The 15,641-nt window shown below is 37.5% G+C and overlaps 3 protein-coding genes across 7 annotated transcripts in view; 2 read left to right on the plus strand and 1 right to left on the minus strand.

The window, feature by feature from the left end:
* The window catches only part of LOC106867775 (uncharacterized), a 31,247-nt gene extending 28,791 nt beyond the window's left edge, over positions 1 to 2,456 (plus strand). For all 3 annotated transcript variants that reach the window (XM_014912758.2, XM_052972557.1, XM_014912759.2), the window contains exons 17-18: positions 1,588 to 1,713; positions 2,312 to 2,456. In XM_014912758.2, the coding sequence (XP_014768244.1) occupies positions 1,588 to 1,713; positions 2,312 to 2,328 (143 nt within the window). In that variant the 3' untranslated portion in view covers positions 2,329 to 2,456. The remainder of the gene's footprint in view (positions 1 to 1,587; positions 1,714 to 2,311) is intronic.
* LOC106867780 (nudC domain-containing protein 2) lies at positions 2,436 to 9,255 on the minus strand. 3 transcript variants are annotated; one of them, XM_014912765.2, is made up of 3 exons: positions 8,406 to 9,245; positions 5,410 to 5,470; positions 3,876 to 3,996 (listed from the first exon to the last, which is right to left on the minus strand). In XM_014912765.2, the coding sequence occupies exons 1-2, from the start codon at positions 8,861 to 8,863 to the stop codon at positions 5,413 to 5,415; spliced, it is 516 nt and encodes a 171-aa protein (XP_014768251.1). In that variant the 5' UTR covers positions 8,864 to 9,245; the 3' UTR covers positions 3,876 to 3,996; positions 5,410 to 5,412. The 3 variants fall into 3 exon arrangements, with proteins under 3 accessions (XP_052828518.1, XP_014768251.1, XP_014768250.1); XM_052972558.1 differs by lacking the exon at positions 5,410 to 5,470 and having other exon boundaries at positions 2,436 to 3,996; positions 8,406 to 9,255; XM_014912764.2 differs by lacking the exons at positions 3,876 to 3,996; positions 5,410 to 5,470 and adding an exon at positions 5,477 to 7,036 and having other exon boundaries at positions 8,406 to 9,249.
* Positions 9,256 to 10,329: 1,074 nt separating this feature from the next.
* The window catches only part of LOC106867774 (kelch-like protein 8), a 128,870-nt gene continuing 123,558 nt past the window's right edge, over positions 10,330 to 15,641 (plus strand). The window contains exon 1 of the transcript XR_008265410.1: positions 10,330 to 10,553. The gene's annotated coding sequence lies outside the window, so the exon portion shown is untranslated. The remainder of the gene's footprint in view (positions 10,554 to 15,641) is intronic.

A 15,641-nucleotide genomic window follows, 5' to 3' on the forward strand; every position in this document is an offset into this window, starting at 1 on the left:
TATATATATATATATATATATGTATATATATATATATATAACAAGGGAACAATGGAGTTGTTTTATCACATTTTTTTTCAGTATCATATGGGTGACAAATCATATATGTTGGTAAACATAGAAAAGAGCAATAATAATGAATATATTTGTATACAGTGCTCAGGTGCACTACAACTCATCAGAAAAAGTAGGCAAGAGTGTATGAACAGTACATAGAATAATGCACCAGAAGTGAACAGTGAATGAGTTGTTTAAAAAGAAAGTGGTGGGAGCATTGTATCATATTTGATTATATAATCAAAGAAGCAGAGTCATCTATTCATGACCTTGCTGAACAAATAAATATATTTGTTTACCAGAGTTATGAGTTGGGGACTAAGGCTTTCACTTGTTTCCAAATAAGTAATATTTCCCCCATGGCTGAACATGTTTCTTGTAGATGATTGGAAATGTCAAACCTTGCTTGTTTGACGGTAATACTAATTTGTGACCATCATGTGATGTCTAGACAAGGGTACACACAAACACACACAAATGTACACATGTATATATTAGCTGATATAAATAGAAGCAAACAATGTAATTTTTGCATGGCAGAGAGAGCAAGAATCCTACAAAACTCACTTGACTGGCAACCTTTTAAACTCCAGGAAAGAAGTGTTTAGTCAATGCCCACATCTAAAACGTTTCTTACTATAAGCTTGGAATTCCCTGTTTGTTGAATACGTTCACAGCAGCTTTTTGGAATATCACCATGGCCAGAACCAATGTAAGTGTGGTAGCCCCCTCCTGCACAAACAAATATATTTTTTTGCTTACAAAACTAACTGATCATAACATTTCTTCCCCAAGCTGTAGAGAGGTTATGCATCTTCGGCCATTTGAGTCTGGTAAGTCACCTATTTGGCTAAGCACTTTATAGGTGCGAAACCAATGGACACTCTATGACAACTTCCTACCAAAATATATTATTGTTCTAATGTTTTAGGGTATGCTTTTCTTTTTTCGGATATATGAACTACTGACGATAAATATATATATATACACACAACAGCCTTCTTTCAGTTTCTGTCTTACTAAATACGATCAAAAAATCTTCCTTAGTGGAAGGAAGACATATGCCCAAGGTGCTGTGCAGTGGACTGAACCTAAGACCACATAGTTGGAGAACAAGCTTCTTAACCACACAACCATACCTGCACCTATGTATATAGGCTGATATTAAACCATGTACTTTGGGTGTAGCTTTGATTTCATGTCAGTGTATTAAATAATAATTATGAATTTGTCGATATTATATGTGTGTATGCATGTATATGAATGTGTATGTGTGAACAAGTTGAGTTGGTTTACTATAAATTTGAGTAAACAGAGACAAAATACCAAATATGCATAAGTAGTGTGTTTGTGTGTGTATGCACATGTTTGTAAGTAAATATTTGTTGTTAAGATGTCTTTATTAATTGTCACATAATGTGTTTTGTTGACATTTTACTTTATTAAATGCCTAATGCCGACCCTTAGAATTAACTTATGGTATGTCTACACACATATATATATATATGTGTGTGTGTTTGTGTTCTGCAGGTCAATGTATCCCTTCATCAAGCAATGGCATTGAGTTGAAAGCCCACTGGTCATTGGTTGCAGCCCAAAGATCTGTTGAGATCAGCTGGAAAGCATTTTACACAGGAATGGACAATTTCTACAAAGGTGAGAGATCTTAGATGTTACCTGTAAATGATGGGTGGATGAATGGATGGATAACCGGATGTTGACAGAAATGATAAGTGAAAAGCTTTGAGGATTAATGTATAGCTGGGTGAATGAGGGAATAACAGAATGAATGGGTAGGTAGAAGGGTGGATGGATTAGTAGTACTTGGGTGCTTTTTATGAGGCACCAGCACCAAATGCTCTTTATGTAGCATTGGCACAGGTGCTTCTTATGTGGCACTGGCATGGATGCTCTGTATATATACTCTGAGTGATTGGCGTTAGGAAGGGCATCCAGCTGTAGAAACTCTGCCAAATCAGATTGGAGCCTGGTGTTGCCATCCGGTTTCACCAGTCCTCAGTCAAATCGTCCAACCCATGCCAGCATGGAAAGCGGACGTTAAACGATGATGATGATGATGATGATATATATATCATCATTATCATCATAATCGTCATCATTGTTTAAAATCTATTTTCCATGCTGGTGTGTGTGTGTATGTGTGTATATGCATACTTATATACAAGTGTGTATGTATCTATAAAATTCTGATTGCCATCGTCTGACCTTAATTTGTGATATTCCTTTATTTCAGATTCTAAAGAGGAATAAAACAGAAGAACTACAAGCCTCTCAAAGAAATTTCCTTATTATTCCTTCAGCATTTCTGTTTAATTTGAAATTTAAATGTTAATCAGTTAAACCTTCTGTTAATTAAAGTTGGAATTAACAAAAACCTCCATGTGTTTCAGTTTTTCTTTATTTCTTTCAACACAGAAAATGTATTGTAGTTTACCGTTTCAATCCTGACAATATCTCATCAGCTTATATAGGCTCAGCTGTATCAATGCACAGAGACAGTGCTCCAGTGTGGCCATGGTCATGTCGGGTAAAATTAAGTAAAGAACTGAAGCATTCACTTCAATATCACCGTTTTTGTGCAGATCATAGGTTCATTCTGCACAAGCCAATGGAAACGTGCTAGAAATAGCAGCCGAATCTCCCTCAAGTCATGTCCAGTTACTTTAAATTAGAAAAGGGCCCAATAAATAATGTAATCATGCAAACCCTTAAAAGTACAGGATGATCAAGCTAAGGGGTTTGACCGGAGCAAAAAAAAAAAAAAAAAAAAAAAAAAAAATAATGTAATAGGTGTAAAACAACTTGCTGTAAACGAATATGAATAAAAATGCGCCCTCCCGAAGGGGGGGGGGGGGTCGCGGAGAGGACTCGGAAAATTCACATCGTCAGACCATGACCTTTAAACTCTAGTGTTTGACTGGAACAAAAATTTTTTTTAAATAGTTTAATAGCAGTACAACGACATGCAGTGAACAAATATAAAAAAAAATGCTCCCTCGTAAGGGAGAGGACTTGGAAAATTAACATCGTGAGACCATGACCTTTAAACTCCTGTGTTTGTCCGGATCAAAAAGTTTTTTTTTAATAGTTTATTAACAGTACAACATGCAGTAAACAAATATGAAAAAATGCGTCCTCGCGAGGGTGGGGGGAGTAGAGGACTCGGAAAATTCACATCGTCAGACCATGACCTTTAAACTCTTGAATAGCCATGTTGAGTCGTTCCATCTGTTGAACATAGAGTTCCGCATTGACCGTTTGGTTCCGTTCAAGCAATTCGTAATGGATAATCTTTTCCCAGTCCCACCATATGCACAACATCGTTTTACAGGGATGAAGATCTTGTTTCATGCACGGTGTCGCTTGTTTACCGGGGCTAAGCCATTCCTTACGCTGCTTCCTATTGATGTACAGGCACCATTTTTCGTTGCCAGTAATAATTCAGTAAAGAAATCGTTGCTTGTGTCCATGAGTTGAGCGGTGACGAGCAAGTAAACCAGCAGAGATTGTGGTTCGTTGACTTTTGTTGTTGTCACTTAAAGCATGCGGAACCCATGCTCCATACTTCTGAACCTTTCCCATCGAGTGAAGATGCTTCTCTATAGCAGTGTGGGGGAATTCCATTTTCTCTGCCGGTTCTCTTGTCGTCTGACGAGAATTTTTGTGCAAAAGTTGGTTTTATTGCTCTTCATCGAACTCAACTGAACGGCCAGAATGAAGTGCATCTTTGAGGTCAAAATTTCCATTTTTGAACTTGGCATACAAATCACAGGCGATTCTTTCAGCCATGGCACCCTCTCCATACACAGCACAAATGTCACGAGCAGCTTTTGCAGCCTTAAAACCTTGATGTAAAGCAAAAAGAAGGAGGTATCGAAAATGCTCGTTTTTCTTAACTTGACATTCCATTTTAATGATCTGAAATTAAACAAAAATTAACTAAAATTAGCTAGAAAAAAAAAAAAATAGATTCAAAAATGATTCAAAAATAGAATTCGATCTGTAGAAAAGGCATAGGTAGAAACTCCATGAGATGTACTCAGTGTAAGCTCTGGACACATAAGAGGTGCAGCAATATCAAAGGGAGATAGTTTTTGTGCGTGACAGATGCACAGGGGCAATAAACACTGAAAATGTGCAGAAAACAGCTTCTGTCACATTCCAGGGAGAAAAACTAAAAGTAGTTGATAGCTTCTGTTACCTAGGTGACCAAGTCTGTAGTAGGGGTGGGTGCACTGAAAGTGTAGCTGCTAGAATAAGAATAGCCTGGGCAAAGTTTAGAGAGCTCTTACCTCTGCTGGTGACAAAGGGCCTCTCGCTCAGAGTAAAAGGCAGACTGTATGACGCATGTGTACGAACAGCCATGCTACATGGCAGTGAAACATGGGCCGTGACTGCTGAGGACATGCATAAGCTTGCAAGAAACGTAAGTGCCTTGAGAGAAAATTTAGACATAAGAAGCGTCAGTTGTGGTGTGCAAGAGAGATGATTGCGCTGGTATGGACATGTGGCAAGAATGGATGAGGATAGCTGTGTGAAAAAGTGCCACACCCTAGCAGTTGAGGGAACCTGTGGAAGAGGTAGACCAAGAAAACCTGGGATGAGGTGGTGAAGCACGACCTTCAAATATTGGGCCATCCCGAGGTAATGACTAGTGACCGGGACCTTTGGAGATATGTTGTGCTTGAGAAAACCCAACAAACCAAGTGAGACCATAGCCTATGGCCTATGCCAGTGGGTGTAACCAGCCCACTTATGAGTTCCCCTCATTCATTGGACAATAAACCTTGCTTGTGAAGACATTGAGGCAAGTGAAATCAAAATTGCTGATGTGGCCAATGACAGTACCGGCTATTTGGCACTTGTGCCAGTGGAATGTTAAAAGTACATCCAAGCGTGATCGTTGCCAGGGCCACAGATTGGCTCCTGTGCCGGTAACACATGAAAAGCACCATTCAAGCATGATTGTGGCCAGCATCACTTTACCAGCACATGAAAAACAACATTCAAGCGTGGTTGTTGCCAGTACTGTGTGACTGGCCCTCGTGCTGGTGGCACGTAAAAGCACTAACTACACTCTCGGAGTGATTGGCGTTAGGAAGGGCATCCAGCTGTAGAAACTTTGCCAGATCAGATTGAGCCTGGTGCAGCCTTTGGCTCACCAGCTGAAGCCATTGGTCATTCTCTGTGTATAGTTCATGGTTTAAGTTCCTGACGTTGCTTTAGTTTTGAGTGCAAGAAATGAGACTCCACACATTAGTTTTTAGCTTAAGAGTTCTGTGAAGGGACATTCTTAGAGTGACTAAAAAGGAAAAATGCGACATTACAAACCTGTTAAGACACAACCATATCATCCACAGCCTTGATGTTCAAGATGCAAAAATGGTAAATTCTGTAAGTGAAAGTTAAGGCTTTTTTATAAGCAATTTAGATTCTTTGATACCTGTTTATTAAAGTTTCTACTGAGTTATCCATCAATTCCTCAGGCTGAAAAAATAAGAAAGCCTTCCAGCGCCGATGGGACATTAAATCTTTTAATAACAAAGTACCAAAGACTTTTCCGAGTTCTACAAGTTTCCTGTTTTAAAATGGCTTAACTTAAATCCTTCCATCAAAATTTCATGTTAAATTGTTCTAAATGCCAGCTTAATATTACAAAGTCATTTAAATTCTTTATAATTTTCAAAATTAATGGAAACAAAGACAGTCATCATCATTTAATGTCCACTTTCCATGCTGGCATGGGTTGGACAGTTTGACAGGATCCAGCAAGCAACGAAACACTAATTATCTCACTCCTCTCCTCCATAAAGCGTCTTGAGATCAACCTTCCACACTTCATCCTATGTCTTCCTGGACGTCTCTCTCACACAGGTCCCATGCACTTCAAGTGACTGGGCCTTCTTTACACAGCCGTCTTTCTCCATACGCATCACGTCTCAACCACCACAGCCTTCTCTCTTACACATTTCATCTGATGCCTTACCTTTCTTTCAATACATTACCACTCTGTTGTACATGCACCATGACAATGCAAATCCGAGCATGCTAGCTTCATTCCTCCCTGGTCTTTCAGAACATCTTCTTCCACTGTTAATTCGGTCCCCTAGATAGCAGAAACTATCCACTTCCTCTAGGGAGCCTCCAGGGCATTTAAGAAAATCGATTTCTTGGGATATCTTGTCTACTGTTACAGAACTAACGAGCCCCAATTAGCTGTAGTTTGATTTGAAATTGATTTACATGTTAGATAATCTAGTCCTATACGCACTATTATTTACTTTTGCATGTTTCAGCTAAAGGGATCTGACCATGCTGGAGCACTGCAAGCAAACTATGCCAAGAAAAAAAAAAAGGTGTAATTATTGCTAAAACGTTTCTTTGATTAGAAATTTTGCTGGATTAGAATTGATTTGGGACTAAATAACAGCAACAGTATTGTCTCATTCAAGGCCTTAATTATTGGAATGCAAATAAATAAATCTGAGGGTTTAATTACTCAAAGTACGAAAGACATTAGCTAAGACAAAGTATTGAACGTGAAAACAAATTGGAAAAGTATATCTGAAAGAAATTTTTTAAAGATTCTTTTATGGAATGGTGGATCTCGAAGTAAATAAGGCTATAAAACAGCGTGTAAATATTGGGTTTAAAAAAAAACTTTGGACAGAAAAAGGAGAGGGCTCTTCATGGAATTCGAACTCGTATCTCTTGTAAACATTAAATATTAATAATCAAGCCATGATCATTTCGTCTGACATTATCTGGAATATACTCAAAAGTAATCTGTCCATAATATGAATCGTTTTATTACGGTGTTGATATAAGGAAGACTTAGCTGCTATTTCATGCAATCAGGTCAACTGGCGGCGAAGAAAGAAGCTTGAAGACGGTGACAACTTGGAACATGTCACCATTAATTCCATTGACATCAACAGTAAAAAAAAAAAATGCCAGGCTGGAATGAAAATTTAATTGTTGTTTAATGTTTTGGGGCTTTGAATAATACCAAAGATCAATATCTTTGGCTTCGATTAGGTAACAATCAAGAAATATCGAAGGAAATTGTGTATTTTTCACAAATCAAATTTACACCTTCAAAATACACGTAGACACACACACACACAAACAAGTACACATACACACACAAATCTATTTGAAAAATATAAAATTAGAACAATGGACTGATTTATTTTTAAATAACGATGTTTAATATAAAACAATGTAAAAAAAAGCTTGGCATGATAACATTCCGATTTAGAGAATAAAATAAAATATGTTACGGAATCATATGGAAATAACCAAAACTTTAAAGAATGTTCTAGTAGTTTCGCCAAACTTGCTGCTGTGCATCCCATCATGAGACATTCCTCTCGCTTCTCTTCTGAGACATTTGCCCCCGTCTCTGTGTGTCAATATTATTAATTATACCATGATAATATTGTGTGTATATATATGTGTATACATATATATATATATGCACACAATATTATTTCTTTGTATTGGGTGGATACATGTTTTTCATGTGATGCAGCACAGACAAAATATTTGCGCTTAAAGTTAAGGAAATATGAGAGACAGAATGGTAAAAATTAGGTACAAGGCGGCCCCTCCAGGAAGAAATGTGGTCGATGTTCTTTTTTGGTGTATATTCATTAAAGGAAATGGTTTTCAACATTGCAGACCCAGAAATATCATAAGGTGGATCAAAACCTGTTTATTGAGGTATCATCGATCTTCGATCTTTAGATGTAGAGAAAAGATGAAAGAACTTTATTTCTTTTTAATGTTTCATCGATGTGTTTAGAGTCGCGTGGTCAATAATAATAATAATAATAGGAAAACGGTAATGGGAAGTTGTAACGTTTATGCCTTTTCCTGAGATGTTAAACCGTTGGTTGTGAGAGTATTACTGATGTGTTGTAGTATAATAATAATAATAATAATATGTAGCAGGAGGAAGGGGGTAAAACAAGATCGAGTCAAACATTTCTTGTTATAATTGTTGTGTGACCGAAGACTGAATTTTTGGATCGTCTTCTTTTAAATTGTACCCAGGCCTTTGTAAGGTTAGAAAAATAGAGACACAGTTTTATTTCTGTTGCGAATCTTCGAAGAAGAAGAAGACATTGCGAAGGAACGAAGTTGTCAAAGAAAGAAATTAACACATGATCCTGTTGATGGTGTTTTGTTGTGTAGGAGGTTTCTTTTATGAATTATTAATTATATTAAGTCTGTGAAGACACGAGGAAGTAAAGTATGATTGTGAAAGAGAGAGAGAGAGAGAGAAAGAGGTTGGTGGAAGTAGAGAATTAAGGAAACATTACGTATTGAACTTGGGTCCACCACCTTGATAGTTGCCGGTCATTGCTGCTCCACTAAAGTCGAAGCCAGGATTTTCATACTGGAATCGTTGCAAAGTTAGTTTTTTCTCCATCTGATCGAAAGTATAAGGGTCAGCTTGGTATTGTCCTTCTAGTAACGACTTCCAGCACTTCTCAGCTCCACAAAACGACTTCAATAAACACAAATCCACTTTGCATTTGTCTTCCAAAGTCCACAAACAGTCGTCGGCGCGGACCACATCCGCCAGCTGACCGTCTATTACCGTCTCTCCTTTGACAACCAGTTTCAAGTGTCGTGGTTGAATAGTACACTTGATATCCCGACCTGAAGTACCTGGTTGCACGTTGACCAGTACGAATACTTCGTCTACAGTCTGCCACCAAGCACCCCACGGGGTCTTCACGGGAACGATGCCACTTTTCTCCTCGAAGTGCGCCATTATACCGCTTAGCAAATGATAGAGTTGTCTTCTCTTAGATTAAACAAGTTATCTCCCCTTTACTTATACCCATCGTTTCCGTGGAGGGGAAACCTCGACACGGACCTCCTAGAAATAGCAGCCAAACGTCCGAAAATCTCACCCTTAACCCGTTCAAGATGGAACTATACTTTGGACAATATAGTGCGCTTTTTGAATATAGTAGTCAACTTACATTATGTCAAACTGAAGCTTGTACTTTTTCAATTGGTCCCTAGAAATCCGGTTATATACACACACACACACACAAATTTACCAAAGAAAAGTGAGAAAAGCGGCTTCTATTATTTGGTTAATCAATATATACTCTCCATTGTTGTAATTCCTAGGTTGTCAGAACAACGAGATTAAACGCTAGTCTCAACCACTGTTTCTCTTGATAGCCACGCAGCAGAGGGCTGACAGTGTGCTCGGGTCCTTTCAATCCCTATTCTTATTGTGTGTGTGTGTATATATATATACATCATCATCATCATCATCATCATCATCATCATCATCATGTATGTATGTATGTATGTATGCATGCATGAATGTATGTATGTATGTATGTATGTATGTATGTATGTATGTATAGGAAACCAAATTTGCATGAATTAAGCTCTCAGAAGCAAGAACTAAGCACCGAAGTAACCATAATTTCAGGAGATGGCACTCAACCAAAAGTGCATGCCATCTCAATCACCCCCTCCCCCCCCCTTACTAACACCAACGACCCTCTGGGTAGGCACCAAAATCACAACTTACCATTTCTCTGTTTTCCTAAAATATAATTTCTTTGTTCCTTATAAATCGATATTTCTTATCCACTTTCACACATTTTTTGTTCATTTTTAATTGTAAAAGTAACTGAAATACACAGAATTTATACGAATATACATATCAAGGAATCATTACCATCACTGTACACTATAATTTTGGTAATATAGTGTCCTTGACGATCCAAAACAGTCTTTCTAATAGTACACAACAATTTCAATCGTTCCCATTTTGAGAGCTTAATAAATCGGATATCGATATTATCGATTTCTTTAAAAAAGCGCATTTCAAATTGATAATAGAAAGGAAGGGAATATGTGACTATAATTCGTTTTCCTCTGGGAAAATAATCAATGCAGGTAAAAATTTAACGGTAACATTCGGAGAAATGAAACACGGTAAAGTTCCGAAACTAAGCCCGTCTCATGCTTACATTTATTATTCGATCGTGCGAATTCTTTCTTAAGAATATGAAACAATAAAAGTGCACAGTATTCTTATATTTTCTCATATAGTTTTAAAAGTAGAATTAACGAGAAAAAAAAAAATGAAACGCCGTGAATCGAAACCGAATCGCCGTCTTGACACTGGGAGCTTTACCTGTTTCTGTGTCTGTAAAAATCGTTATTATTAGAAGGGGACTAGAAGCAGCATTCACCGTGTGTAAGCAAGTGCTTGTATCAGAAAAATGTAAGGATTAGCTTCCGGTCTCATTAAAACTGACAGATGACAATTTGAATTACAACGGAGGAAGACTTGCTTTAACTTCCATCAACCTTTGTATACGTTTGGCGTATATATATACATACACACACACATATATATATATACACATATATACATATATATATATAATTGTTTCATCATGATTATACCTCCCGACTTAATGTGGCTGGTGAGTAGCATTTATAGCGATTTCTGCATCTATCTAGCTATGTATTTGTTTGTCTGTCTGTCTGTTTATCCATCTATGTGTCTTGAAGATAATCACGAAGAGATCCATACAGCTTAATGATCTGTTTAAGAAAACAAAAACTTTCCAGGTTGTTTAACATCAATCACACCCTTTATCCTTTGGATCCGGCATGATCGATATAATTAGATCAATAGTTGTAACAATAACTTTTCTTATTGGGGGGTTAGGACAAGTGATCGTTATTGGAACCATTACAATACTTCGGATTTGCAAAGAAGGGCAAAGATCAGACTGTGTGATGTTCATGCCTTTCTTCTTGGCTGGTTTTAGCGGAATAAAAGAAAGGAATCGATATCAGCTGAGAAACGAATCTACCATTTGTAGAATTGTTTCTAATTTTGGGACAAGGCCAGCAATTTGATGACGGATGGGGCTTGGTCGATTGAACCGATCCTAGTATTCGATTGGTATCTTATTTTATTGATCCCGAAAGGGCGAAAGGTAAAGTTCATCTCAACTCAGAATGCAAAGAGCCAGAAGAAATAGCGCTATACATTTTGTTCGACGCGCTAACGATTCTGCCGGAAAATATGTAATTATAGTTTTTGTTTTGATTCTTTAAATACATGGAACCTATATTGAGGAAGAAGGGGGAGGAGGGGAAAATAGTGATGTTGTGGCATTCATTCTGTGTTAGGGAAGAGAAGTAAAAGGTTCGAAGTGGACCGGGTCCAAGTCTTTAATAATTGTGGTTAACAATATATTGGTGATGCCTAAAAATTATTGAAATAGGATATTGGATCTTTTTGATATTCATGCCTTTCCCAATGGTTTTACCAACACAACTGAAGAAGTAGTTGTGTTTGGAGAAATCAAAGGGTTTTGAATAATGTAATCCTTCTGTACTGCCGTTGGACCTGATGGATTTCTAATCAAATCTCCCTCTCGTCACACACAAATCCATTGTAATGTAAAACGAAAGGAACACATTACAGAATGTAGTCCTAGATAACCCACAAGGCTGTATGTATAGTCATGGGTGGAATGCTTTGGGATTAGGGTTTTCTCTCTCAGAGATGCCTGAGATTAAACAACATTTCTTTTGTGGTACTTCATAAAAAAAGCAGGGTATGTTACAGACTTGAGGTAGCAGACGATTTGGTTTCGATTCTCAGAGCATTTCTCCTCTCTTATTGTTACATGTGTCCTTGGAGAAGGCATAAACATCATAACAGCCTTAAATCCCATCCGTTAATTCCAATACCAATAATATTCCCGAAATAAATTCGAGTTCTTGTAATTCTTTATTATTATTTTTAAATGCTTCTGCGATACAAATCACCAGAGTTGTTTTATTATGGATAGAAAATGTATATTTGGAACGTTCGTGCCTTTTCCCACCACATATTAACAACATAACAAATGCTAATTGAATGCCAACATATGTATCTATCCGATATTTCGGTGGATCGAGTCTGAGGTTCAATTCTAATTCCCAGTATCAAAAAACATGAATTCTCCATTAGATTTTAATAATTATCGAAATATTTGTTTACATTTTAATCGTCAACTCTTAATGCTTTCTTTTCTTTCTTCTGTCTTCTTTTTTTTTTTTATATTCTTCGTTCTTTCATTCATTCATTCATCTTTCGTTTTCTTCCGTCATCTCTTCGTCAATTATGTTCTTTAGCATTCTTCATTATTTCTTACAGCAGCAGTTTTCGTTGTTAAAACGAATTCCTGTATTTTTTTTCTCTTTCTTTGTGAATTTATAATTTCTGTTGATTTCCATTATATCACCTACAAATTAATGACAACACATAGATCAAACATCTGGCTCACGGGCCAAACAAAATATATTTTGACGAACTCACGATCATCTATCTATCTATCTATCTATCTATCTATCTATACACACACACACATTTATATACACACGCACATATATGCATACATGCATACACACACGCTCACACATCCCTGTAATATAAATTCTTTAGATGTATGCTTTCCACAAATATATGCCCTTCACATACATGTATACGTGTACACGCTAGATTTGTACACAAACACACAATCTCATTTTTATTAATTTGTCCTCTTTATAAACATATACATGCCAAAGTAGATTTTACATTTAAGGTCACATATCCACACACACACACGCGTGAATAAATCACAGTATGTCATAATATGTAGTTTCACAGTTTCTACAAACCAAAGCAATTCCATTATTCTCTCAGTGTGGAATATGTTCTAATTCTTCGTATCACTTAATGGGATTAATAGCAGACATTCAGCCTCCTCAGTTTCCGTCAGTGATTTTTTCCATCTCGTAAGAGTATTTGGTTCGTTCTCATATCGTCGAATATTGTTGTTTAATGGTATAAAGGAGAAAGGGTCGGACTCACGAACATTTTCTGGGCCTCAAATACTGATGTGAGATAGGGATTGAACAGGCTTGTAATCTCGGACATTCCAACTGTGACCATAACATCTCAGACAAGTGTATCCAGTTCAACATTGTCCCAAGGTTCCTTTTGTATATATATATATATATATATATATATATATATATATATATATAATATAGGTTTGGGTGTGATGTTAGAGATGTGGCTATTATTTCTAGCCAGTCGAGCAACTTCATTAGCTCATCGTGTCTGTGAAATGATTCAGTTAAGGTTTTATTTAAAATTTAGTGTATCGTACATAAATATGGAACTGCCCCTTTCTTCTGCAAACTATACTCTTGGGAGGAGTTGGATTCATGACCACAAGCACCCAAAAATGCTTGTCAAAGGAGTCTCAGTGTGGTCACTCGACTTGCTAGAAATAGCTGTCAAATCTTCTCAGACTACATCCTGCTGCCTTAATTAAGGAGAATCATGTAGGATGATATAGTCTTAGATAAACTGAAGCTGAAGGAAAAAAACCAAAAAAGGGATTATTGCAGATGGAACATTTCTGATTATGGGGTTTGCTGAATCGGAGCTGAGATTGGGCTTAATGTGCTATTGTTGCCTCTCTAATATACCTAATACTTGGGTGGGTACCCTCATTGAGTGCTCTTTTACACAGGGTTACTGCTACCATACCCAACAGATGGAAAAATGTGAGCCCAAGGTGAGTCTCAACATGGTCATCCAACATTCTAGAAATAGTAGTCAAATCTCTCGCAAACCACACATTTTGCACTTGAGTTGTCTGTAGTACAACCAATTCTGCTAGTAATATTTTGCTTGGATATAGGGGAGCTGTTTGCTGACAGGCCTACCTGGGATCATTGAATTCCAGAAAGGTAACTTCCTGGAATCTAAAAGATTGCAGACTTACAACCTGTGAGCCATGATTTCTTCCTTCCTTGTCTTCTGCCAATCTCTGATAGCAACGACTGCTATCTTTAGCAGTTACTGTTACAATGTGAAGACACATGACTCAGTGGTTAGAGTGTCAGGCTCACAATCATGAGGTAGTGAGTTCAGTTCCTGGACCAGGCTGCATGTTGTATTCTTAAGCAAGTCACTTTATTTTATGTTGCTCTAGTTTACTCAGCTGTAGAAATGAGTTGTGGCGTTACTGGTGCCAAGCTGTATCGGCCCCTTTGCCTCCTTTCCCTTGGATGACATTGGTGGCATGGAGAGAGAAGGCTGGTATGCATGGGCGACTGTTGGTCTTCCATAAAAACAACCCTAGGTTATGCGTTTGCCGGTGAGGCAACTTTCCGACCAGACTTGTGCCCCAGAGGGGAACCTCTTAGGTGCGCCCATGGTCATTCATGACCAATGGAGTTGAGTACTGTTACCATGTATAATATATCTATCGTTGTAAACATTTAGATTTCAAGTTGCTGCTGCAATTGAATAACAAAAAGCTAGTTTCATGACGGAGGGGGATGGAGGTTTGTCTTTTATCCCTGCATATGATATTGAACATATTTGGTAACTTATTCAAATACCTTCTGTCACTATTGACATTCACTTGGCTGAGTGAGAGAACCTACACACTGTTGCTCAATCTGCTAAAAATAGCAACTAAATCTTCTTCCAATCACACACCATCACTTTGTAAATGGACATGTTAAATAATGTTGTCCTCGGCTCTCTGCACAAGGAATTCAGCTGGATTGTCATTGATGGAATGTCTTTGATCATTGGTCTGTTTTGTCAGGGCTTGTTTAAACATGAGATAAATAATTCTTTCTTTGGACCCTGAACTTTTGATGGAATCATAGAGATCCCATCCAGGTAAATGGGGTACCTAGTGTATTGTACACCTGTGTAGATTCCATCCCTTCTTCAGGTCTCAACATAACCCTTTTCTTTGTTTAGAAAGAGAAAGGAAGAGTCAACTGCCAGAAATGTTTATTTTAGGGATCCTGAAAGGCCCAGTCGACTTCAGTGGAATTCTAACAGATGGCTAGAATAATGAATGCTCGAAAGCATTCTATCCAATGCTTCAGCAACTCTGCCAGTATTCCAAAATAGCAACAGATTTTGACTTCTTGCATTATCAAATATTTCTTTTGCGTTCTGAGTTGAAATCCTACCTGGATCAACTTCACTTCTCATTCCTCCTGGGTCAACAAAATAACTTCTGGACAAATATAAAATGGCTTCTTCACTTTCTCCAAAATTTGTTGCCTTTGTAACCCCTTGATGCTCTTTCCTGTTGTGAATCGTGAGATAAAGTAGTGACCCCTGGTTGAAGCAGACTCCCTTTAGACAAACTATTTATTTAAACCCTTTCACCAACATCAACATGAATATCATCGTCATCGTTGTTTAACATCTGCCTTCCATGCTGGCAAACCTTATTACCTTCTTCTATGAAAGTGTAGTTTTGTGACTAATTAATAATTAATAATTAAGTCATTAATATTCTGTGTGTTTGTAAGTGTTGTTGTTTATGTGAGTCTCATTGAACCAAACCTTTGATCATGGGGTACCACCTCTGATCATCCTGTCTTTTTGAAGACTGTATGTAGTGGTGTGATTTGAGGGAAGTTTGGCTACTATTTCTAGCAGTTGAGCAACTCTATGGAGTTTCCCCCTTTGCCTTGTGTTA

The sequence above is a fragment of the Octopus bimaculoides genome, chromosome 13, assembly GCF_001194135.2.
Source record: "Octopus bimaculoides isolate UCB-OBI-ISO-001 chromosome 13, ASM119413v2, whole genome shotgun sequence".
Lineage (NCBI taxonomy): Eukaryota > Metazoa > Mollusca > Cephalopoda > Octopoda > Octopodidae > Octopus > Octopus bimaculoides.